The 23,817-nt window shown below is 40.7% G+C and overlaps 1 protein-coding gene across 1 annotated transcript in view; it reads left to right on the forward strand.

Annotated features, from left to right (window-relative positions):
- Positions 1–702: 702 nt before the first annotated feature.
- Acsm1 (acyl-CoA synthetase medium chain family member 1) overlaps positions 703–23,817 on the forward strand; it is a 24,331-nt gene continuing 1,216 nt past the window's right edge. The window contains exons 1-8 of the mRNA XM_028764161.1: positions 703–887; positions 13,232–13,311; positions 16,711–16,834; positions 17,776–17,856; positions 18,340–18,441; positions 20,573–20,700; positions 21,528–21,627; positions 22,984–23,103. Of these exons, the coding sequence (XP_028619994.1) occupies positions 771–887; positions 13,232–13,311; positions 16,711–16,834; positions 17,776–17,856; positions 18,340–18,441; positions 20,573–20,700; positions 21,528–21,627; positions 22,984–23,103 (852 nt within the window). The 5' untranslated portion in view covers positions 703–770. The remainder of the gene's footprint in view (positions 888–13,231; positions 13,312–16,710; positions 16,835–17,775; positions 17,857–18,339; positions 18,442–20,572; positions 20,701–21,527; positions 21,628–22,983; positions 23,104–23,817) is intronic.

Below are 23,817 nucleotides of genomic sequence, written 5' to 3' on the forward strand. Positions count from 1 at the left end.
GGGGGGAGAGAGGGGAGAGGGGGGAGAGAGGATGAGAGAGAATGAGAGAGAGTGAGAGAGGTGGGGAGAGCTAAATCTAAGCTTTGGTGAATCATTTCAATAAATTAAGCCAATTGTCTCTACCTCTTATCTTCTTCTCCAACTGTTATTATTAAGAACAGACTGAGCATCATTCTCTAACTTATTAACCAACACAGGAGCAAGAGAAGGCAGACAAGCAAGAACCCCCTCCATTTCATCTTCTGGCTATTACCCTCTGACTAATTGCCCCTCATTGCAAAGAATGAAAAGTCAAAACCCCTTAAGCCAAAGTGTGAATAGAAGACTTATCAGCTCAGGACCTAGAGCAGTCCAGGGTTAGGCTTCAAGCAGTTCTAGTTAGATTAGTCTTTCATCATGCCATATAGCTACTGTTTTTGCTATACGGATGCTTCCAGAATTACCAAGTCTTATATCAGTGACTGACTCAGACCCAGGAAGATACAAGGAAGACCCAGGCAGGCCCAGCTTTTCTAGCAAAGTCTAGGGGGTCATTAGCAGGGAATTAAATTCAGAAACATGTGTCCAGGAAGTATGACATGGTGGGAAACCTTTGGTACTCTGGAGCCCCCACACAAATCACTTAAAATGAATGGGAGGGGTGATTCCTTGGCTGAGAATGTCTTCACAGCCCTTGCTGACATATTCCCATGGTACTATAGCTGAAGTCACTGTTTTTTTGAGTTAGCAGAAAGTTTTTAAGCCTGAAGACATCTGACGTCTTGTGGTGCATGTCAGACCCAGGATGGATTCTGGCTACTGTGGGGAGCCTGATCGAACCATGGACATCAGGAGCCACACTCTTCATCCACCACCTCCCTCAGTTCGACCCCAAAGTCATTGTAGAGGTAAGAAGACCCACTTACTGAAACTAAAGCACTCTCAGAAAAAACTGTGTGTTTCTCAAAGCTGGCCTCAGCTGAAAAAGATTCAGTTAAACCCAAAAAGGCTGCATAATTAAAGTGACCCTGTTTCTGAGCTTCTAGCTGTGTGGGACACTGAATCCGAGTCACAGTATCAGGATCAGATCATAACGTGAGCTGGAATAGATGCATCTTTCTGGGCTACTCCTCAGATTTATGGATCATACTGTATAGGTAGAAAACCCATAATATGGATGTTGGGAAACTAAAGCAATGAGGCTAAGCCAAAATCCCTGGGTCCTGACTCTGCCAGGACCGTGTAGCAGGTGTGGGTATGTGGGAGTCGGGGGGGGGGGGTAGGATGTTACTCATTGTAATAAAGTGTTCAAAAATAAGCCCTTGGATTATGACAAGCCTAGTTTTTATTCCATCTTTGATATTGATTAGCATCTTAGTCACCAATCATAGCCTTAGCTTCCCTATCTGACAAGTAGACTTCTGAAATACACTTTTATTTGTTGATTAATAATATCATACATGTATACAATGTATTTTGGTGAAATCCATCCCCACTGCCTCTCCTCCAATGTCCTTCACCACTTCTTGCTTTCAACCATGTGTATTCTTTTTGTAACTCACTAAGCCTAATTATTCCTGCCAGTGTATGTATAGATGTAGGGCCATGGCTATAGAGACTCACAACTAGTCAGAGTGTAGAGAATAAAAATATCATGAAGTCTTCAGCCATAAATGGAATATCTATATCACACATACACACCACACACACACACACACACACACACACACACACACACTGCTCAGAGATTACCATGGAAGATAAGATAAAATGTTCTTAATTGCCTTCTATTGTTGTGATTAAAAACACCACAACCAAAAGTAACTTAGAGAGGAAAGGGTTTCTTTGGCTTACACAATCCACAATCTATTCACAATCCACTATGAAAGGAAAACAGGGAAGAAACTCAAGGTAGGAATTTGGAGGCAGAAGCTAATGCAGAGACCGTGGAGGAACACTGCTTACTGGTTTGCTCGCCATGGCTTGCTCAGCCTGCTGTGTTTTTACAACTCAGAACCACATGCTCAGGTTTGGAACCACTATAGTGGTTTGGACCTTCCTATATCAATCACTAATCAAGAAAATGCCCTCACAGACTTGCCTATGGCCCAATCTGGTGGTGACATATTTTCAACTGAGCTTCCCTCTTTCCAGATGATCTTAACCTGTGTCAGGTTGACAAAAATCTAACCAAGGCTGACTGAAAGAGACAGAGGTTGTGGAAGAGTGCCGGAAAAACCATTCCCAATAACATATAAGCCAATAATGTATAACCAAGACATATAGAACATAATAAACTTACACATTTAAGATTGGTCAGAAATAAAGATCTAGTGACCACATTCATTTAAAGTAGACAAAAGATTTTTTTTCTTACTTTCTCCAGTTGTAATTTCAAGGGAAGAACACTCAGCTACCTGTTGAACCCAGTTCTCATGGGCACAGAAGTTTTTGCAGCAGGATTAGTCATCAGCTTTCTTACCAGAGAAAATGAGAAGCTCTTGGTGTCCCTTTAAGAGCATCTTGTACTAATGATCAAGCAGCCTCCTGCTTGCTGTCACATTGATTCACTGCCAGAAGTGGAGCTTTTTCCCAGCAGGTCCTAGCTGCAGGTGTAGGGTTTTTAAGAGCAGCACCTGTTGAGAAATCCCTGCATTAAGACTGAGTTAAGGGTAAACAGCAATCAGATTAAGTTTGGCTCATGTCTTTGTTGTACACTTATCCTGCTCCCATTGGTTGGGATATTCAACTGTAGCAGGGGATTTGCCTTGTTTAACATTCATATTCTAACGTATCTACAGGATAGGACGTCTCTAACATTCCTGTCTTACTTGCCAACGAGGATGTCAGTTACCTACATGCATGTCTCTTTCTGCCAAGTAGGATGTCAGTCCCCAGGGAGATCTTGGGAACTTAAACTTTACTAGACCACTACTCAATCTTATTCCTAATAGTTTCTTTATTGGTACAGGTGTCTCTCTTATATTGGGGTCCATCCCAGGAGCAATTTACAAAAGCTTATCCATAGGTGCAGGAAGTGCTATTGTGTGGGTAGTTTGGGTCCAAGCTTATTGTGGGTAACTACATAAAACAGTTCTGCTGACTTCTATCATGATTGTTTTCCAAGGGTAGAGAACATAACAGAATATGTAATCAATCTTGACATTAAAAAGTTTCCTAATAATATAAATAATAGTTAAAAATATCTCTCTGGGTTCCCTGAGGGACAAGCCTGACTGCATAGGGGTTGATGTCAAAAGTATCCCTTCTCCAGGAAAAAGACATCGGGATGGGTATGGCCCTCATGCCTCACTGGACAACGACAGGGGGACTGGAGCCATTACAAAGTCCCCTTCAATTACTGGAGGTCGGGCCTCTATCCCCACCTTTGCAAGATTAGAATTGCCACAGCCCTTCTATACTTAGAGACGGGATGAGATGTCAGGGGCAGCCCTGCTTACACACTGAAGGCCTAAAGTCAGCAATAGGCCTGTCATACATGTATACTAACACCAAGTCTTGGGTCTCTGTGGAAAAACATTGAAACAGATGGCTATAAGCTATTGTAAACAGGCAGCTTTTGTGGAAATTTACCAGCCTGAGTAGTCATAGACCTTGTAAATAGATAGCCTTGGCAGATAATGCCAACTTAGATAAGGACAAGTGAATGATAGACAGAGTCATAGTGACCTGTCCCCTGAACCTTCACCCAGCCGACACCATGTTCTGAAAGATATCTGTATTCCCCCTGAACACCCACGCTCTGGTGTCATCCCCTTCCCCACATCCTGCCTTTTTATGTTTATAACCCCTGTGTGAATAAGTAAAAATTATGATTTGATTAAAAAAATAATAATAAATAAATAATAAATATGAAAAAAGTTTCCTAATAACAGCAAAAACATATGAGAAAGTTTCCTTATAATTTATAATGCCAGGCTAGCCAGGTAACTGCTACCTAGGCCTTAATATTTTCTAGACATTACAGTGTTGTTACATGTAGCACCTCATTGTGGCTATGTCTGGAGGCACAAGTCCTACACAAGGTCAAGCCAGCCCAGAAATTCAAATAAGCTTTTAAATAGTTATAGGCACATAAAATTGGGAACTTTAATGAGATAATATAAGCAAAGTGCATAAAGGAATTAGTCTTAGGCTGCTTAAAGTTGATACTTAGAAAACACTCCCCGAATGGTGGTCACTGATATATTGAGAAGCTTGCCATGGTAGTTGAATCACTGCATGAACCCTATCCATGCACATTACTGTACTGGGAGTTTTTCATGGCCCACAAACCATTTCTTTCACTGAAGGCTCAGACATGCTCTCCACTTTTCAGAGTCTGCCTCCATCACCCACAACAGTTTGCTTTCCAGCCTGCTGTAGTAATTGTTCAGCTGGTAAACCTTTTCTACTGAGTCCTCAGTTTCTGTTAGCTCTACTCCCTCAGTTTAGAAACATCCACATACTCTATACTCCTGTGCCTAAAATCAACTTCCCATGACCCTGCTACACTTGAATCTCCCCAGCCTTCCTTCCTTCATATCAGCTTCTCCACCAAACGTTTTCAGCTTGGTGAAAAAACCTGTTTTACCCAACCTACTCCCTAGCTCCTCGGTCAATCAAGCTTTGGGATTTTTGTTTCATGGCCTTCCGCACAAATCTCTTCACTTCCATTTCTTCAGAAAACACAGCAATACCCAGAGTTTTCAAAAGTCAACCTTAGGTCCAATCTTATCTCTCAAAGCTCAGTCTCCCAAGTGTTCTTGCTGGTTGGTCAAACCCTCCTGCTCATCCTTTGAGTTCCTGTAAATTTACCTCTTGGACTATACTCTCTGCTTCCACATACTATCTCCTTTTGTTGAGTCATCTTCACCATTGCCACACGACCGGCCTCTGAGACATTGGTATACAAGCAACCCTGAACTCATCAAGCCAAACTCTTCTTTTTCTGTATCATATATCCCAGGTTTTCATATATTTTAAACTTGAATAATTATAAAAGTATATCTCTACATTTACTCAGAAAACTTTGAAAGCTTGTCTACTTTGACTTATATTCCACTTCGTATTATAAATTTTTTCTTCTTTTTTACCATCTTTTACATATTACATCCTGGGTATAATTTACCTTCCCTCTCCTCCCACACCTTCTCCCCCATTCCTCCTCCCCCCATGCCCACAGCCCCTCTGCCTCCTCTCAGAAAAGAGCAAGAACTCCCAGGGCCATCAACCAAACATGGCATAAGAAGTTTCAATAAGTCTAGGCATATACTATCTAATCAAGACTGAACAAGGCAGCCCAGTAGGAGTAAAAGTCCCACAAATAGGCAAAAGAGTCAGGGATAGCCCCCTGCTCTCACTGTTAGGATTTCCACAAGAACACAACGCTACTTAGCCATAATATACACGCAGAGGATATAGGTCAGAGCCCCCTACAAGTTCCCTGATCTCTGTGAGTTCACATTACTCCCAGTCAGTTGATTCTGTGGATTCTGTCCTCCTTTTGTGTCCCTGACCCCTCTAGTTCTTCTGGTCCTTACTCCCATTCCTCCACAGGACTTCTCAAGCTCTACCTAATATGTGGCTGTGGTACTCGGCATCAGCTCCCATCAGTTGCTGGATGAAGTCGTTCTGATTTCTCTAATGATGATTATGGTAGGCTCCTGTCCCAGAACACTCTGCAGGCAGGACAAAGTGGAGGTCAAAGGTTTTGTGGCTGGTTTGTTGTTGTAATCCTTCTACGTGAGGGCTTGCCTGGTTACCAAAGAAGACCAGTTCAAGCTGTGTGTCTATAATTACTAGGAGTCTTTGCTAGGGTTACTCTCATAAATACCATGAAATTTCCATTGTACTAGGTTTTCACCTCACTTCCAAAATACCCCTGCCATTCCAGTCATTTCTCCCAGTATATTCTCCCTGTGTCCCCCTCACCCAATTCCATCTGTTCCCAACTCCACCTATCCCTAGTCTACCCAAGAAATCTATTCTATTTTCCTTCCCAGGGATATCCTTGTGACCCCTTTAAGCCTTCCTTGTTACTTAGCCTGTCTGGATCTCTGGACTGTAGCATGATTATTCCTTACATCTAATATTCACTTATATATCAGCATACACCATGTTTGTCTTTCTGGGACTGGGTAACCTCACTCAGAATGATTTTTTTCTAGTTTCATCCATTTGCCTGTAAATTTCAGGTCGTCATTGTTTTTAACAACTAAGTAATACTCCATTGTGTTAATGTACCTAATTTTCTTTATCCATTCTTCAGTTGAGGGATATCTAGGTTGTTTCCAGTTTCTGTCTATTATAAGTAAAGCTGCTATGAACACAGTTGAGCAAATGTCCATTTGGTATTGTGGAGTGTCCTTTGAGCATGGGAGGTCTTTCCACCTTTGATACCTTCTTCAATTTCCTTCTCTGAGAGACTTAAAGGTTTTATCATACAAGTCTTTACTTCCTTGAATTTACCCCAAGATATTTTGTATTATATGTGACTACTGTGAAAGGTGTTGTTTCCTAGATTTCTTTCTCAATCTATTTGTAAACAGGTGGGGTACTGATTTTATTTTTTTTAACTTTGTATTCAACTACTTTGAAGAAGGTATTTTTCAGCTGTAGAAGTCCCCTGGTAAGATTTTGGGGGTCGCTCATGTACACTATCATCATCTGCAAATAGTGATAATTTGACTTCTTCCTTTCCAATTTGTATCTCCTTGATCGGTTCAGTCATCTTTTTGCTCTAGCTATGATTTCAAGTACTATATTGAATAGATATGTAGAAAGTGAGCAGCTTTGTCTTGTTCCTGATTTTAGTGGAATCGCTTTGAGTTTTTCTCCATTTAATTTGATATTGGCTATCAGGTTGTTGTATATTATGTTGAGTTATCTCCCTTGTATCCGTGCTCTCTCCAAGACTTTTATCATGAAGGGGTATTAAAATTTGTAAAAACCTTTTTCAGTGTCTGAGATGATCATGTGAGTTTTTCTTTCTATTTGTTTATATAGTGGATTACAATGGCAGATTTTCATTTACTGATCCATCCTTGCATCTCTAGGATGAACCCTATTTATTATGGTGGATGATCTTTTTGATGTGTTCTTAGATTTGGTGTGTGAGTTTTTTATCAAGTGTTTTTACATCAATGTTCATGAGGGAAATTGGTCACTACTTTTCTTATTTGTTGAGTCCTTGTGTGGTTTGGGTAGCAGAGTGACTGTTGAGTCATAAAATGAATTTGGCAATGTTCCTTCTCTTTCTATTTTTGCAAAACAATTTAAGGAATATTGGCATTATCTCTTCTGGGAAAGTCTGGTAGAATTGTGCGTTAAAACCATCTGGCCTTGGACTCTTTTTTTTTTTTTTTTTTTTTTTTTTTTTTTTTTTTGGTTGAGAGAATTTTTGTGACTGCTTTGATTTCCTGAGGGGCTTTAGGTCCATTTAAATTATCTGACCTTGATTTAAGTTTCACACATGGTATCTATTGAGAAAATTATTCGTTTGTTTTAGATTTTCCAATTTTGTGGATTCCAAGTTTCTGAAGTATGACCTAATGACTCTTTGGATTTCCTTGGTGTCCCTCTTCTCTTATTTTGTTAGTTTGGATATTCTCTCTGTGTTTTTTTAGTTAGTTTGGATAAGGGTTTGTCTATCTTGCTGATTTTCCTCAAAGAACCAACTCTTTATTTCATTGATTCTTTGTATTGTTCTCTTTGTTTCTATTTTATTTTTTTATTTTTTTAGATTAATTTTTATTGGATATTTTATTTATATTTCGGATGTTATCCCCTTTCCCCATTCCCCCCACCCAGAAACCTCCTATCCCATCACCCCTCCTTCTGCTTCTATGAGGATCTTCTATGAATCTGAGAATTGCTCTTTCTATCTCTATGAAGAATTGAGTTGGAATTTTGATGGGGATTACACTGAATCTATAGATTGCTTTCGGCAAGATGGCCATTTTTACAATATTAATCCTGACAATCCATGAGCATGGGATATCTTTCCACTTCTGGGGCTTCTTCGATTTCTTTCTTCAGAGACTTGAAGTTCTTGTCATGCAGATCTTTCACTTATAATAGTATACTTAAGTGACTCCAAAGTGTCCACCATAGAACTCCTATACCTGATAAACAACTTTAGCAAAGTGGCTGGATATAAAATTAATTCAAACAAATCAGTAGCCTTCTTCTACTCAAAGAATAAACAGGCTGAGAAAGAAATTAGGGAAATGACACCCTTCACAATAGTCACCAATAATAAAAAATACATTGGTATGAATTTATTTTATTGATATCAGCTCTCAGTTTGATTATTTCCTGTCATCAACTTGTCTTGAGAGTGTTTGCTTCTTTTTGTTCTAGAGCTTTCAGGTGTGCTGTTATGTGCTAATATGAGATCTCTCCAATTTCTTTTTTAAAGTACATAATGCTACAAACTTTCCTCTTAGTCACCACTTTAATTGTGTCCCTTAGATTTCAATTTCATTGAATTCTAGGAATTCTTTAATTTCTTTCTTTATTTCTGCCCATAGTCGTTCAGTGAGAGTTGTTCAGTTTCCTTGAGTTGGTAAGCTTTCTGTAATTTCTGTGGTTGAAGTCCAGCTTTAATCTGTGGTGGTTTGATAGGATACAGGGAGATTATTTTAATTTTCTTAGGTTGGTAGAGACTTGCTTTGTGACCAAGTATGTAGCCAATCTGTGAGAATGTTCCCAGAGGTACTGAGAAGAACGTATATTCTGTTGGTTTTGGGTGAAATGTTCTGTTGATATTTGTTAGGTCCATTCATAACCTCTTTTAGTTCCATTATTTTTCTGTTTAGTTTTTGTCTGGATGACTTGTCCAATGGTGAGAGTGGAGTGTTTACGTCTCCCATGATGAACATGTGAGGTTCAGTGTGTGATTTGACCTTTAGTAGTGTTTCTTTTTAAAATTTGGGTACCTTTGCATTTGGGCATAAATGTTAAGAATTAAAGCATCATCTTGGTGGATTTTTCTTTGATTAATATGAAATATCCTTCCCCATCTTTTTTGATTAATTTTTGTTAGATAATAGAATGGCTTTATCAGCTTGCTTCTTGGGTCCATTTGCTTATAAAATCTTTTCTCAAACCTTTACCTCTTGCTGTTGAGGTGTGTTTCTTGTATGCAGCAGAAAGATAGATGCTATGTTCATATCCATTCTATTAGCTTATATCTTTTTATTAGGGAGTTGAGTTCATTGATATTGAGAGATATTAGTGACCAATTACTGTTAATTCCTGATATTTTGTTGTCCTTGGTGGTGGTAGTGGTGGTAATAGTAGTGGTAGCAGTGGTGGTGGTGGTGGTGGTGGTGGTGGTGTGTGTGTGTTTCCCTTGGGTTTTCCTGGTTTGAGATTATTTATTGCCTGTTTGTGGGTGTGATTAACTTTTTTGGGTTGGAATTTTCCTTCTAGTACTTTCAGTACAGCTACATTTGTGGATACATTTATGTTTAAATTTGACTTTGTCATAGTCTATCATGTTTTTCCATCTATGGTAACTGAAAGTTTTGATACATAGTCTATGCTGGCATTCATGGTCACTTAGAATCTACAAGACATTTGTCCACGCCCTTCAGGCTTTGGAGTCTCCATTGAGAAGTTAGGTATTAATTCTAAAAGGTTTGCCTTTATATGTTACTTGACCTTTTTCCTGCAGCTTTTAATATTCTTTCTTTGTTCTGTATACTTAGTGTTTTTATTGTTTATGTGACATGAGGATTTTTTTCTGGTCCAATCTATGTGGTCTTCTGTAAGCTTCTTGTACTTCTATAGGCATGTCTTTCTTTAGGTTAGAAATCTTTTCTTCTATGATTTTGTTAAATATATTTTTCTGAGTTTTTGAGCTGGGATTATTCTCTTATTCTACTCCTGTTATTCTTAGATTTGGTCTTTTCATAGTGTCCTAGGTGTATGTTTGTCTTTTCCTCAATTTATTTAAGGAATTTTTTCATTTCCTCCTTAAGAACCACTATCATCTTCATAAAGTTGATTTTAAGGTTGTTTTCTTGTGCTTCGTCTGTATTGAAATATACAGGAGTTGCTGTAGTAGGATAGCTGGGCTTTGGTGGTGCCACATTGCCCTGGATGTTGTTGATTGTTTTCTTACTCTGGTGTCTAGGTATCTGGGTTTGGGATGACTACAGGTCTAGGTGCTGATTTCTGAGTTTGTCTTTGTTGGGTGGTGTGGTGGTTTGAACAGGCTTGGCCCCCATAGACTTGTATGTTTGAATGCTTGATCCACAGGAAGTGACATTATTAGAAGGTGTGTCCTTGTTGGAATATATGTGGCCTTGTTGGAGAAAGTGTGCCATGGTAGAGGTGAGCTTTGAGGTCTGATGCTCAGGTTCTACCCAATGCAGAAGAGACCCTTTTCCTGGCTGCCATCAGATCAAGATATAGAATTCCCAGCTCCTTTTCTGGCACCATATCTACCTAGATACTGCCATCCTTCCTACCATGATGATAATGGACTGAACCTCTGAAACTGTAATCCAGCCCCAACTAAATGTTTCTTGTAAAAGTTGTCTTGATCATGCTGTCTCTTAAAAGCAACAAAATCCTAACCAAGACAGAAGTGTATTGTGTTCCTTGGTTTCTTTTTCCTCTTTGGTCTTCTGGTCATGGTGGCCTTGATTTTGGAGGCCAGTGTAACCTCAGACCCAGTAGGGAATCTCTGGCCAGGTTGGAAGCTGGACATCTTGTGGCTACCTTGGCCTTTGGTGCAGCAAGGGGTTCCTGTTCTTCTGACTAGTGTGGTCTGCACCTGAGCATCTGAAGTCTTCCAGAGATGGGAGTTAGGGACCCAGCCATGTGGAGGGCAGTGAGATGTGGGTAATGGATCTTTGGGAACTGAATCTGGGGAATAGGTCAGTTGATCTGGCAAATGAGTCACTCATCTGTTCTTCTGACTGCTGTGATCTGCACCTGAGTAGGTGATGTCTGCAGGCCTTTTATGTATTTTTAATAACAAATTTTAATGTATTTTCAGTCTAGTGTTGCAAATGGGATATAAAGATAAAAGTAAAGCCATTTATTCTTCAAATTCAGGAAATAATTTTTTTTTCTGCCAACCTCACTCAGCTATGCTCCTTCTTTTTAGGATCTGTTAGAAGACATGCCTGCTCCCCACCTAACAGTCCACAAAACACCACAGTTTTCTCAGCCTATTCCTGAGCCCTTCAGTCCCTTAAGGTTATGCCCCTGAGTTTCTTTCCCTTTTGAGCCAATCTTCTACACTTACATTTCTCCAGTAAACACAGAAGATAGTAGTACATATGACCATCAAAACTCTGGGCAGAATCCAGTCTTTTCTTTCCAAGATCCAGTGTAAATAAATAAATAGAGGCCACACTGAAGTAAAAACTGCATATAAAACTTTCAACTTAGATCTTCCCTTGAGTTACTGAAATACAGAATAATAGTCTTACATGATGCAGCAAGCCCATCTCCTAGTCACCTCATGAATAAAAAGGGTTTAATGAAGCATGACATAATGGGCATGATAATGTCAGTGCCATCTCAAAATCAGAGCAGCTGTGACTACCTGCACTTATGAGGCCCTTCCATAACTGGGCTATTCACATTCCTTGGTAGAAGGCATTTGGGAAATGAGACCAGAGCCCTGCTTTAAGTAACAGCCACATGTTCTCTCCTGGTCCTCCAAAGTTGCATATAATCCTGTCCAGCTGCAGACAGTGTGAGGAAGTGCTAGAGTACATTTGTAGGAGGTGGAAGGCTAATTGAAGGGATATTCCTTCTATGCAACTTCAAGACGTCACCATTCACACACTGTAGGACTTTCCAGTTGATACAGCTATGTAGAGGTCACTCACATTCCTGTAGGTAACCCCTCAACCATACCCCTGTAAGTACACCCAACAATTCATTAGTTCTCCAAGCTGGACTTGAATTGAATCTTTTGGGGAGGTGGGGGAGTCTGTGTCATTGAAACACAAGTTGTTCACATCAATCCAGGAAAAAATAACCCAACAAGGTGACATGAATGAAGGTCTAAGATAGACTGTGCTGCTATGCTAGGGTTGAGTAGTTAGGTGAATAATTCTCATATTTAAATGCATAATACGCTTATTAGAATGCAACAGCAACCTAAGTATACAGACACCTGTATTCTATTTTTCACTAAGAAGTTTCCACTAAGTGTGTTTCTGTCACAGAGAGCCAAGGGCCACTCAGAAGACAATGATTCGAAATGACCATGTTAAGATCATTTTTTAGAGATTGATGCCTAGTAGGTGCTCACTACATGTACCTCTGGTTATAAGTAATCTATGACTCATCTCAGTACTTTGCCTCATCTACTTGGAGTAAGACCACATATACACGTGGCTGCTATTTGGGTGGGGCAGGATATGGGGATGGAGATGACATGTTTGTGATGAAGGCAGTGAGCACAGGTGTGGGTCAAACTCAAATTTACAGAGAGGATATGAACATGAGACACTTCTGAAACAGAAGCCAAAAGTTCAAACCTGATTGATTCCAGTGAGGTATTAGTTGAAGTACACTGTCCCAAATATTACACTTCAACTGTAGTCTATTGTAACATATGACTATACTCTAAGACACATGTTCTCTTTGATGCTCCTTACTCTCCCAGTTCCAATGATCCCGTCTCTAATGAATAACAATGAGAATTAAGTACTTTACATCCTGTAGCTTCGATCTTAGTCTTCCTGTATACACCTCTAGCTCTTTACTCTGCATCTAAGGCGGTGTTATTCTACTTTGTCAAAATGTTTGTTTAGTTCCCGAGACTTTTTCCCTGTTAGCCCTCCTGTCTTCTTGAGTATCCTGAGCTCTCTGTCTGTAGACATGGTGATCATTTCATAACATCCGCCTAATGCCACCTCCTTCATAAGCTCTTTGGAGCACCCAACCAATCTATTGCCCTCTGCTGCGTACTTGAGAGAAGTCTACATTCTCTCATGACATCAACCAACTTCCACCTTATCACACATTCTTTTTAAAAATCTCCTCTGTTAGTATCTACCCTTTATACTATCAGGAACATTGATTTGTTTTTTGTTTTTTTTTGCATTTGTCCCCACCATGAATGAAATCCATGTATAGTATGCATGTATTAAAGAAATTAACCAAGAAATATGTAGCCCTACCTGGAGGAGAGATCATAACCTAAATGTTAATCGTTGGCTGATATTTTTAACCTTAGCTACAAAAGTAAAATTCTTTATCCCTTCATTTCCAGGCATTGTTCAAATACCCCATCACTCAATGCCTTGCTGCCCCAGCCGTGTATCGAATGGTTCTTCAGCAGAAAATCTCTAAGTATGTAGCACTGGCTTGTAACTGCAATCTTTGGGTAGAATTTTAATGTTTCTGCTATGCAAAGGTTTGTTTTTCCTTTGGTTCTTTGTTGTTCTCTCTCTCTCTCTCTCTCTCTCTCTCTGTGTGTGTGTGTGTGCGTGTGTGTGTGTGCGTGTGTGTGTGTGTGTGTGTGTGTGTGTGTATGTGTGTGTGTGTGTAATTATCAGCCTAATTAGGAAATTTAATGCCTGGACCCCATTTGTATGTGGGTTTATTTGTGACATACAAACACAAAAATACAAAATTACCTAAATTTACAAATTAATGAACTATTAAGGATGCCTATGCAATCACTCAATCACTCACGTGTGTCAGAAAAATAGAATACCATCAATGCCTCAGAGACTTCTATGTGCCTCCTTGTATTCCCTAAATAAAGTGACTGTCTATTCTCAGTCCTCTATTTTCCTTGATAGCTTGGCAACTAATGGAATATTTCTAAGAAAAATGGGTCTGCTTTTCTTTCTTTCAACTTTTATATATATAATCATACATTATTCTGTGGCATCTGACTGTTTTCCAACATCAAGTTTTTGCAGTTTATTCATGTTATGTATTTTATGGTTAGTTTGTCTTCATTGCTATATAATAAGTATAACAATTTCTTTTATCATCCTACCATTAATGGAGATGTAGTTAGCTTTTGACTGGGGGATATTGGTAACCAGTACTGCACTTACATACGGTGCTTGAAACCCAAGTACAGATGTTTTCTGACATTTATTGGTAACCAGTACTGCACTTACATATGGTGCTTGAAACCCAAGTACAGATGTTTTCTGACATTTTTCTAGAGTACAAGTTCCTAGGTCATGCTACAAGCAATTTCAATATTTCCAAAGTATTAAACCAAGTATTAAACCAGACTATGCTCTCTCTGTCAAGATTGAAGGGTTTCCCTTGTTGCACATAATTTTCATATCTGCTCATGTCAGTTAAATTTTGCAACCCAACAGATGTGGAGTGTTAATTTGCTGGGGTCCAGCCCCGGCTCAGTGGGAGGAGAAGAGGGAGTCAGGAGTCTCTTTTTTCTTCTTGTTGGTTCTTCTTGAGGAAGCCATGGGGGATGGGAAGTAGAAGAGCATCCAGTGGCCAAGGGTGGAGCGGGGGAAGGGGGTGGTAAAGCTTGGTCTTATGAGATTCAGGATAAGACCTTGGGCCTTATGAGATATTTAGGGTTGCTGTTTAATAAAATCTTACTTATCTACATTACTAAAGCTTACTTACTATGCCACTATAGCTGACCTGCCCTCTGGTATCCTCTGAAGCCAGAAACTACAGTTTCTGGCACTAATACCTTAGCCCCAAAACAGCAGAGGATTAGGTAAATAGCCTTTGTACTCTCTCAACAGGAGCTGCTGGGCTCTAACTTACCTCTGCTAGTCTGAGGTCACAGGGAGAAAAAGACACTTAAAGAAGTTATCATAGAGTTTATTGCTAAGTGTAAAAAGTTTCCTATGAAAGCTATCTAAGAGAAAAAGTGGAAAGGTCCTAAGTGGGGAAAAGAAAAAACTTCTAACAAAGGAAAAATTCTAAGCAGAGGAAAAGGAAAGGAAGGGATGAACGGCTCCTAACAAACCTCTACATCTACCAGGACTACTTCTCTCTTTGTCTTTGTCTTCAGTACTTATGCATCTTTCAGAGTACATGGTCACATGTTACAAAGTTCATCACAAGTTCACACCAAAATTCAAATCATAAATTGAAATAGAAGTTTACAACACAGAATGATTACATGCATATCCATTAGGAGCAATTATCTAGCTAATCATCTATCGCCTGTCTAACTCCACAGGTTCACTGAAGGTTTAAAACTATAACTAAGAAATTAGTGAAGTTTTGTATAGATAAACCCAGGCAATGTTTTCTCTTCTGTCCTAGCACCTATAATAAATCGTGAGTTCCCTTTTAGTGACCTTTGGTTAATTGTTTTACAACCTCATTGGAATATGATCTTAGTAGGAGAGAGTTGGTTACTATCTAAGAGCAATTAACTGATGACACTCGGGAGACTGGCAGAGTTCTCATTGCAGTTTTAACTATCAGAAAGGGACCTAATAGCAGTCCCACTATAAAAGAGCTTAATAATCGTTGACATAATTTTAAGAATTCTTATAGGATAATCATTAAGTCCTAAGTCATCTATCTGTCTATATAGCATCACTACAAGACAGTACACCTTCGTGGGTCTCCAGAGATCTGCTCCAAAGGGGGTGTGCTATTGCTTAGTGATTGTTACATATGTTTAATAATAATAATAATAGCAGGAATCTTTCCTAAAATAAGTCCCTCACAGCCTTGCTTTGTCAGAGATTACATAATAATCCACGGCAAGCATTTCAGGATGATTATCTGCTAATAATTAGCTTGTCCCATTATGGCTCCTGACATTGATTCTTCTCTGTGTTTGGAGTTGATCTTTAGCTAACTTGAAATATGCTCCTTAAAGACTCTGGACATATACACATATTCTAGAAACTCTGATGTCAGTACCTCTCTAATCCTAATAGGTGGCTAGGCTCCAAATTTAGCCAGCTAAATCAAACCTCAGTCATTTCCCTCTCATTTTCTCCAAATAATACAATTTTGTAGTATCTTTTACAGTCTGGGAACATTCCATGAGGGAAGAGGGAGAGAGGTTGTATGTTCTGTGAACACTTACCTAAAGTTCTGCCCTATAATTCCTAATTCCTTCCTTCTGGATCTCTCTCTCTCTCTCTCTCTCTCTCTCTCTCTCTCTCTTTCCCTCTCCCTCCCTCTCTCCCTCTCTCTCTCTCTCTCTCTCTCTCTCTCTCTCAAATTCTGTTTTCTGTTTCTTTTTCATATTTTTCTACAACTGACCCAACCTGCCTTGATGTCCTACTCAAGTCTTTTCTAGCCCTAACTTTCAACACTCATGCAGAAATAGAAAAGGCCCTCAGTGAGCACAGCCAATCTCTCACAGAAGGCAGTATAGTGAATTCTGCTATACCCTAGCTTCCCTTGAAGTCTCTTACCTGAGTATTTATAACTTACAAAGTTGTCCCTCTTGGACACATAGGAAGATTTCCTAGGCTTCATATGAGTCTTATGAGTTCTTGTCTCCCTCTTGTTACATCAATATCCAAACAAAACCAAAACATCAGTGATATGACTCAACATCTTTTCTATCACTCACTCATCCCCTGCCTGAAACATTATCAGAGATTTACAAAGAGGAAAGGTATCTGTCTTGCTGTGACAAGCAGTAAAATGACAGAAAGTAGGTTTAAAAATGAGAAAGCAAGCAGATAAATGATCAGAATGGCAAAGCTGTAGGCTCTTGATGCTTTGTATTTCCTGCAAAGCATCCATGGTCTGACATATTTGCCTTCCGCTAAGTCTCAGGTTCCCCACCCTGGAGCACTGCACAACTGGTGGGGAGAGCCTGCTGCCTGAGGAGTATGAGCAGTGGAAGCAAAGGACAGGCCTCCTCATTCATGAGGTCTACGGACAGTCAGAAACGGTAGGTGACCAGGTCCCTTCTGCACCATTTCAGTGGGCTCAGCTACAGAGCACACCCAGTGTGTGCTGATGTCATTGTTGTGCACAGCGCCACTGAAAGCCAATGAGGGGGAGGGGCTTTGGGGTTCAAAGATAAGTAACCCCAAATTTGCAGAAAGAAAATGTATAGCTCATCAACTCACTGAGAGGCTGATGAGCTGGAAGCTGTTACGCAAAATGTAAGAAGACATTTTGACACTGTGCCTGAGACTGTTAGTTCAGGGATGTCCCATGGGGGTAGGAGGATAGAAAGGTCTCATGTGAAATACAGATACCACTGTCATCAAATCCTGCCAATTCCACCCTCACAGCCTAGAGCAGCCACATGAAGAGCTGATTGAGAACTGACTTTCAAAGTTCATGTCTGGATGCTGAGGAGAGCAAGGCAGGTTAAATTGAGATTATAGTGGTAGTAGATGAGGAAACAAAGTGTTTCTGTATCTGTCACCTATACACAAGCACACAGTCATGCACACATACATATGCATACACTTAATGATATCTCAGAGTGTCACTGAGCTAGCACATGGTCAGGATATTTACAGTATCATGCACCTTGTGAAACTCAAGGGCTCCATTAGTGGTCATCTCCCCAGACATTTGCTATTAAAGTCTAAAGACTGGATGAAGTCACGTCCTAGTATTCTTCTAGCTAATAATGTCTGCTATCTCAGGGCCTATAATACATTGAATATTTTAGATATTGGCTACATACTTGTCTGATGATTTTACCAAAACAGTCTATGTAGCACAGATCCTGCCCATGCTGGGAATAATAAGTGCCCTTTGAATAGAATTGGGTCAATGTCTTGAACCTGAATCCTACTCTCAACAATGACTCTATCAGAGGTCATGCATGTGACTCTGGCCACATGACCAACCTTGGTCTTCTTTTGTAAACAGGGGATCAGCTGTGCCACCCTCCGGGAAATGAAGATCAAGCGAGGCTCCATAGGGAAGGCCATTTTACCCTTTGACATACAGGTCTGGTCTTAGGATGCTGGTGGGGAGCACTTTATAGCTCACTGGGGTTGGAATCATGTGTGATGGCAGGTGGTAGGACCAGCCACACCATCACCCAGTCATCCTACTCCTTTCTTCCTGTTTCCCCTGGCATCTGTGGAAGCTTTGAGTGAGAGGTACTTTGGATACTAATGCAGCTCACTTGACTGAGAGATGTGTCACACACAGTGCATGAGAAAGAAAAAGAAGTAATACTCCCAGGTGACACTGTTTTCCAGTTTGGAAACATGTCAGTAACATCTACATTCCCATGAAACAAAAACCCCTGGTCTTTGGTTCTAATATTTGCTAATTTCAAAGAATTTGAGAGTTTTATTCTATTTTCTGACAGCTTCTCCATGAGTAGGTCCCATTTATCTTACTAGTGTCTTATAGTGAGCCAAGTAGTGGCACAGAGGGCTGGGTGAGTCCTACACTGTGGGATTCACAGGTTTCTTGTTCCAGATCATCGATGAAAAGGGCAACATCCTCCCACCGAACACTGAAGGATACATTGGCTTCAGGATCAAGCCCACCAGGCCTCTAGGCCTCTTTGTGGAATATGAGGTAACAGCGTCCCACCCAACCCAGCCTCAAGAATGTGTGCTGGTGGCTCTGCACCCTGAGACTTCTTGAGTCATCTTCTCTTCACTCTAGCCTAACACAGTCCATGTTAACTACACTTATCCAAGCTCTGGGCTCTGTCGCAGTCTTTCTGTTCTAGCCCACTGGGGATTTAAGAGCTAAATGGTGGGGTAGAAAGAAGATTGACCTCACGAGTCACCAGACTTGACCCCAATAAGCCCAGTTGTCCCTTCTCAAAGGGAAAACTAAAGTGTGGCACATCTTACCCATGCCAAATGATCAATGCAGGTCTAGGAGCTGCATCTTTTAAGTGTCATACCCTAGATTAGAAATTGGGGGACTGCAGAAAGCTGGATTAAACTGGGAGAAAACCTGCTGAAGTTGCTGATCAAACAAACTCTGACTATCCTGGTTAGTGGTGATCTCAAGAGGGGATTCTTGGACTTCAAGACCATGGAAGGGTGACCAGACTCTGAAACTAATCTCAGGCTCCATCTCCTTTCTCCACACAGCCCTCACATGGCTTTATGACTGTCTTCACACCACAGCCTCAGGGAGCAGATCCTGTAGGTGTTTATAAATCCCAAATAATTGCAATAGGCAGTTATGAGAACCACATGTACATTCACATCCATGATTCCCAAACTTAGGTATTCTATATTATTTATAACACGAAATGTGTGTGTGTGTGTGTGTGTGTGTGTGTGTGTGTGTGTGTTCAGTTTTCTTTTCTCCCTCTTAGAGTTTTGTTTCTGAGAATTAAGACTAAGATCCACATAGTTGTTTTGGTAACTATATTGCATAACTCAATGCTCCCTGGAGGTCAGTGTAAGAACTCCTCCAATGAGACCTGGATTTTTGTTGTTTGTTTGTTTGTTTGAAGTAAAATAGAATATAAATAAAGTTCACGCCTCCATTTTCAAATGTGCACCTCAATGGCATGCAAACAATTCAGGAAACCCTCACCATAGTCTGTCTCCAGAAAATCTATACCCTCCAACTCTGCACCTGATGAGCAGTACCATCCAGTGCTTACCCCTCACTGCAGTATCCGGCTAGCTCTCATCTGCTTTCTGACTTTGTAAACTGCCTGTTTCGGATCATATGTATCCGTGAGACCATGTGACGCAGCTTGTTTCACTTCCCTCATGTTTGGAAGCTTTTTCTGCCATAATGTATTTGAACTCTGCCTCACCCCTTCCCCTCCTTCTGAGCCTCTAACGCCTCTGTCTCTTTGTCTCTGTCTCTATCTCTCTGAGGACTTTTTTTTTCAGCTGCTGTATTTTCAGTTCCCCGTTTTCAAACTTTCTGGTGAATTTTAATTCAGTTGTTTTTCCATATTTGGCCATTACCCATCATATGTGTGCTGAGCCCACAAATATGTTCAACTATTACATGTCAAGAAAGAAACTAGAGCTTGTGGAGCAAAAGGAGTGAGTGGACTTACACAGAGTGCCTTGTGAAGGATCATCTGGTGGTGGCACTGCTCTACAGGCTGGCTGCTATGGTATCAGGATGAGGAATCATGTCTGCGATCAAGTTCATAACACATGTGCACACAGACACACACATACACACACATAAACCACAAGAAATCTGAGAGGGGTCAGAGAATGGATCAATGTTCATATCCTGATTGGAATATTGAATAATAGTTTTGAAAGACGTTACCATTGGAGGAAACTAGATAAAAGGCCTATGAGATTTCTTGGTATTGTTTTTTTATTCTAATTATTGTTCTTACTTTATATCATTTTGTATTGTTATACAAAAAAAGCTTAAGTTATGAAGCGCCTGTCTCATAGGACTCCCATGATGATCAAACTAGGTAGCGCTTAGTGAAGGGAATTCACTACTGCTGCTGTTCTTCCCAGCTGCCCTGCACTGAACACACTGAGCGTATAGCTCAGAATGGAAACATTATTCTGGCGGAGAGTTGCATAAAAGTAAGATGCTCTTTTTTAAATCTGAGTTGAATGGTCCTCACAGATGGAGCTGCAGCCCACAGTGTTTGGGCTTGTCCAGGTGCCATGTGCAGAATTCAAACTCCAACATGACCCCAAAGCTCAACTCTAAGCTCACTACTTCAACAAAGGCACTTTGTTCTCTGCAGAATAGTCCCGAGAAGACATCTGAAGTGGAGTGTGGGGATTTTTACAATACTGGGGATAGAGCGACCATTGATGAAGACGGTTACTTCTGGTTCTTGGGGAGGGGCGATGATGTCATCAATGCTTCCGGGTAGGTGTGACAGGCCCTGGGCTGGTTTTTGACAACCTCAAATGTCTCATGACACCTTGGCTACCTGATATTCTTCCATTCCTTGGTGAGGAGACGCTCAGCCTGACCCTGATCAGAGCCATACCTGGGATGTCCTGATACCTGAGTACCTGGACCATCCACCCCTGCAGCCAAAAGAGTAAAAATGAAGTTTAAGGAGGGGGAATTACATAGCTATGAGGAGGAGCTGAGATTGTAGTGTAGTGACACGGGCCTATAACCCCCAACACACAGAAGGGTGAGGTGGATTCCCAAATCCAAAGCTGCCTGGGCAATGCAGTGAGTTCAAGGCCAGCCTGGGAAACTTCCTAAAACCCTTTCTATGTCAAAATTTTAAAGGGGCTGTGAATAAGCCTTCAGTAATAAAGAACATGCCATCTATGTGTGAGGACCTAAATTCAATCCCTAGTACCTAGAAAAAAAGGATAGAAAGAAAAACAAACAGCAAACAAACAAAAAAGATAAAGTTGCACGCTGAGATGCACAGCATTTGCTAGGATTTGAGGGTCCTGACGGCCTCTGGTGCTGAGAGAAGCTCTGTTAAGAGCACCACAAGAAGCTATCACTCTGCCACCTCCCTCACCAGGAGCAAGCTACCCCCAGGAACATCTGAGCCATGTAGTTTTAATACCAAATGCCCTGGTCTTCATATTTTGAGTCCAAAATACTACTCTCAAGTCTACAACCTCACCCTTTGGTGTCAAGTACCCTTGTGACCCTCAAAGAACAAGGTGCAAGGGATGGTTCTCTGTAGCCCTGGCATACACTCAGAACTGTTGCCCCTCCAGGTACCGCATCGGGCCTGCAGAGGTGGAGAATGCCCTGCTGGAGCACCCAGCGGTGGCAGAGTCTGCGGTGGTGAACAGCCCGGACAAGGAACGAGGAGAGGTAAGGAGGGCCCAGAAGCCTGTTGTTGCATGCAGGAGCTGGAGAGACAGAGATCAGGAGACTTCCAAGGCCTTAGCATAACCTGGGGACCTAGGATGGGACTCAGACCACTGGTGTTCATGTGCACTTACGCACAGATGGTGTGGTCTGAAGAAGGTTGAGATCGAATGAGCTCCCCTGTGGCAGATCATTTCAGGAAGGTGAGCCAGGCTAACTGCACTCTCATTGGCTGCCCCACCTCTCAAAGGGCAGCCATGGGGTGGGATGGGGGACAGTTCAACCCACCAAAAGGTTTTGTTTCTTTTGGAATTTCTGCCCTGTACCAGAAATCCAAAATGAACACACTGATGCTCATTAACCAAGAGAAAGAGATTAGGAAAGAGCACTTTTAAATGTTATTTATTATCCTGTAAATTTTAAGAAACAATCAAAATCAATACTTTTTAACCTAACAGCCTGAGGCTGGAGATGTGGTACAAAAATTAGTAAGTAAATCAAAACCCAGTGCCCCAAGGACTCGTCTCACATCCTCGGTATAGCAAAGAATGGTGCAGGGAGTTTAAGTAACTTGCCTACGTCCTAGAGTGAAAGCAGGGGAAAGAAAGCAGAGCATAAAGGATTTAGATGCCTGGGGATAACTCAGTGGGTACTTTAGTTTCCTTTCTGATGCTGTGGTAAAATATCCTGACAAAAAGCAACTGAGGGGGGAGGGGGTTTATTTTGGTTCCTGGTTATAGTACATCTTTGCAGAGAAGTCACAGTAGCGTGGCACACATACACACACACACACACACAAATGTGAGTTTCAGAACATGCATTCATTGCCTCAACAATGTCTAGTGAGCACTTCTGTGTACCAGGACTCGTGTAAGTAAGGAGGCAAATGGGTGTATAGCTAGTGGTGTAAAATAAAAATCGTCACAATATTGTTAACAGTCACTGCTGTTTTAATTTATTACGTTGATTATTATTGCCCATTGAGTTCTGGACACAGAACAGTATACACAGTAAATGCATACTGATATTAATAATGGCTACGGTAGTAATAACAAATTTAAATAGGTCACATGTTTCAAACATATTGTATTTTCTTATGGACCTTTAAAAAATAACCCTGTTAGGCATTAACTTCTATTGTACCTATTTCACAAAGAAGAAAGTTAAGGGTAGGAGAGACCAGGTGTTTTTCCAATGCATGCAGTGGCAATGGGGAGGACAGGGATTTGAACCTGGTTCCTACACATAACCTCTAGTCTCAAACCTCAACTCAAGCCTACAGTGGGTCTTGTCCATTGACTTATCGAGCTGTATATGGACTGAGTTGACACCCATCTGACCTCCACTTCCATTTTGCAGGTGGTGAAGGCATTTATTGTCCTCACCCCAGAGTTCCTGTCACATGATCAAGAACAGCTTATCAAAGAGCTACAGCAGCATGTGAAGTCAGTGACAGCACCATACAAGTACCCCAGGAAGGTGAGCCAGACTAACTGCACTCTCACTGGCTGCCCCACCTCTCAGAGGACAGCCATGGGGTGGGGATGGGGGATAGTTCAACCCACCAAAAGGTTTTGTTTCTTTGGGAATCTCTACCCTGTACCAGAAATCCAAAATGAACACACTGATGCTCATTAACCAAAAGAAAAAGATTAGGAATGAGTACTTTTAAATGTTATTTATTATCCTATAAATTTTAAGAAAAAATCAAAATCAATACTTTTTAATGTGACCTGTAGTAAGAAATAAACCCTATTTATCAACCTCAAAAATATACATACATAAAACTAACAGAAGGAAACAAGACATTTATTCTCAGAAATTCCAATACATTTTGAGATGGTTATTTTGTTAAATTTGTTTTAAGTGACGTGTGCAAGCATGCAAAAATGTCCAATAATAGTGAAATGAGCTAGTCGCAAATTTTAAAATTGCCCTGTAATTTAAGCTGGTGGTAAAAATGATTTTTGTTTCATTTTATGCTACATTATGTTTTTGTCTTTGTTTTGTTTTTTGAGACAATGTCTCTTCGTGTAACCCAGGCTAGTCTAGAACTCATTACATAGCCAGGCTGGCCTCAAACTTACAGTCCTCCTGCCTTGGTCTCTTGGGTGTCACGATCATAGGCATATACCATTATGTCCAGTTTCAGATTATTTTATTTTTGACATAAAATCCCTTATCAGTATATTA

Source organism: Grammomys surdaster, unplaced genomic scaffold, assembly GCF_004785775.1.
Source record: "Grammomys surdaster isolate TR1022 unplaced genomic scaffold, NIH_TR_1.0 142, whole genome shotgun sequence".
NCBI classification, from domain to species: domain Eukaryota; kingdom Metazoa; phylum Chordata; class Mammalia; order Rodentia; family Muridae; genus Grammomys; species Grammomys surdaster.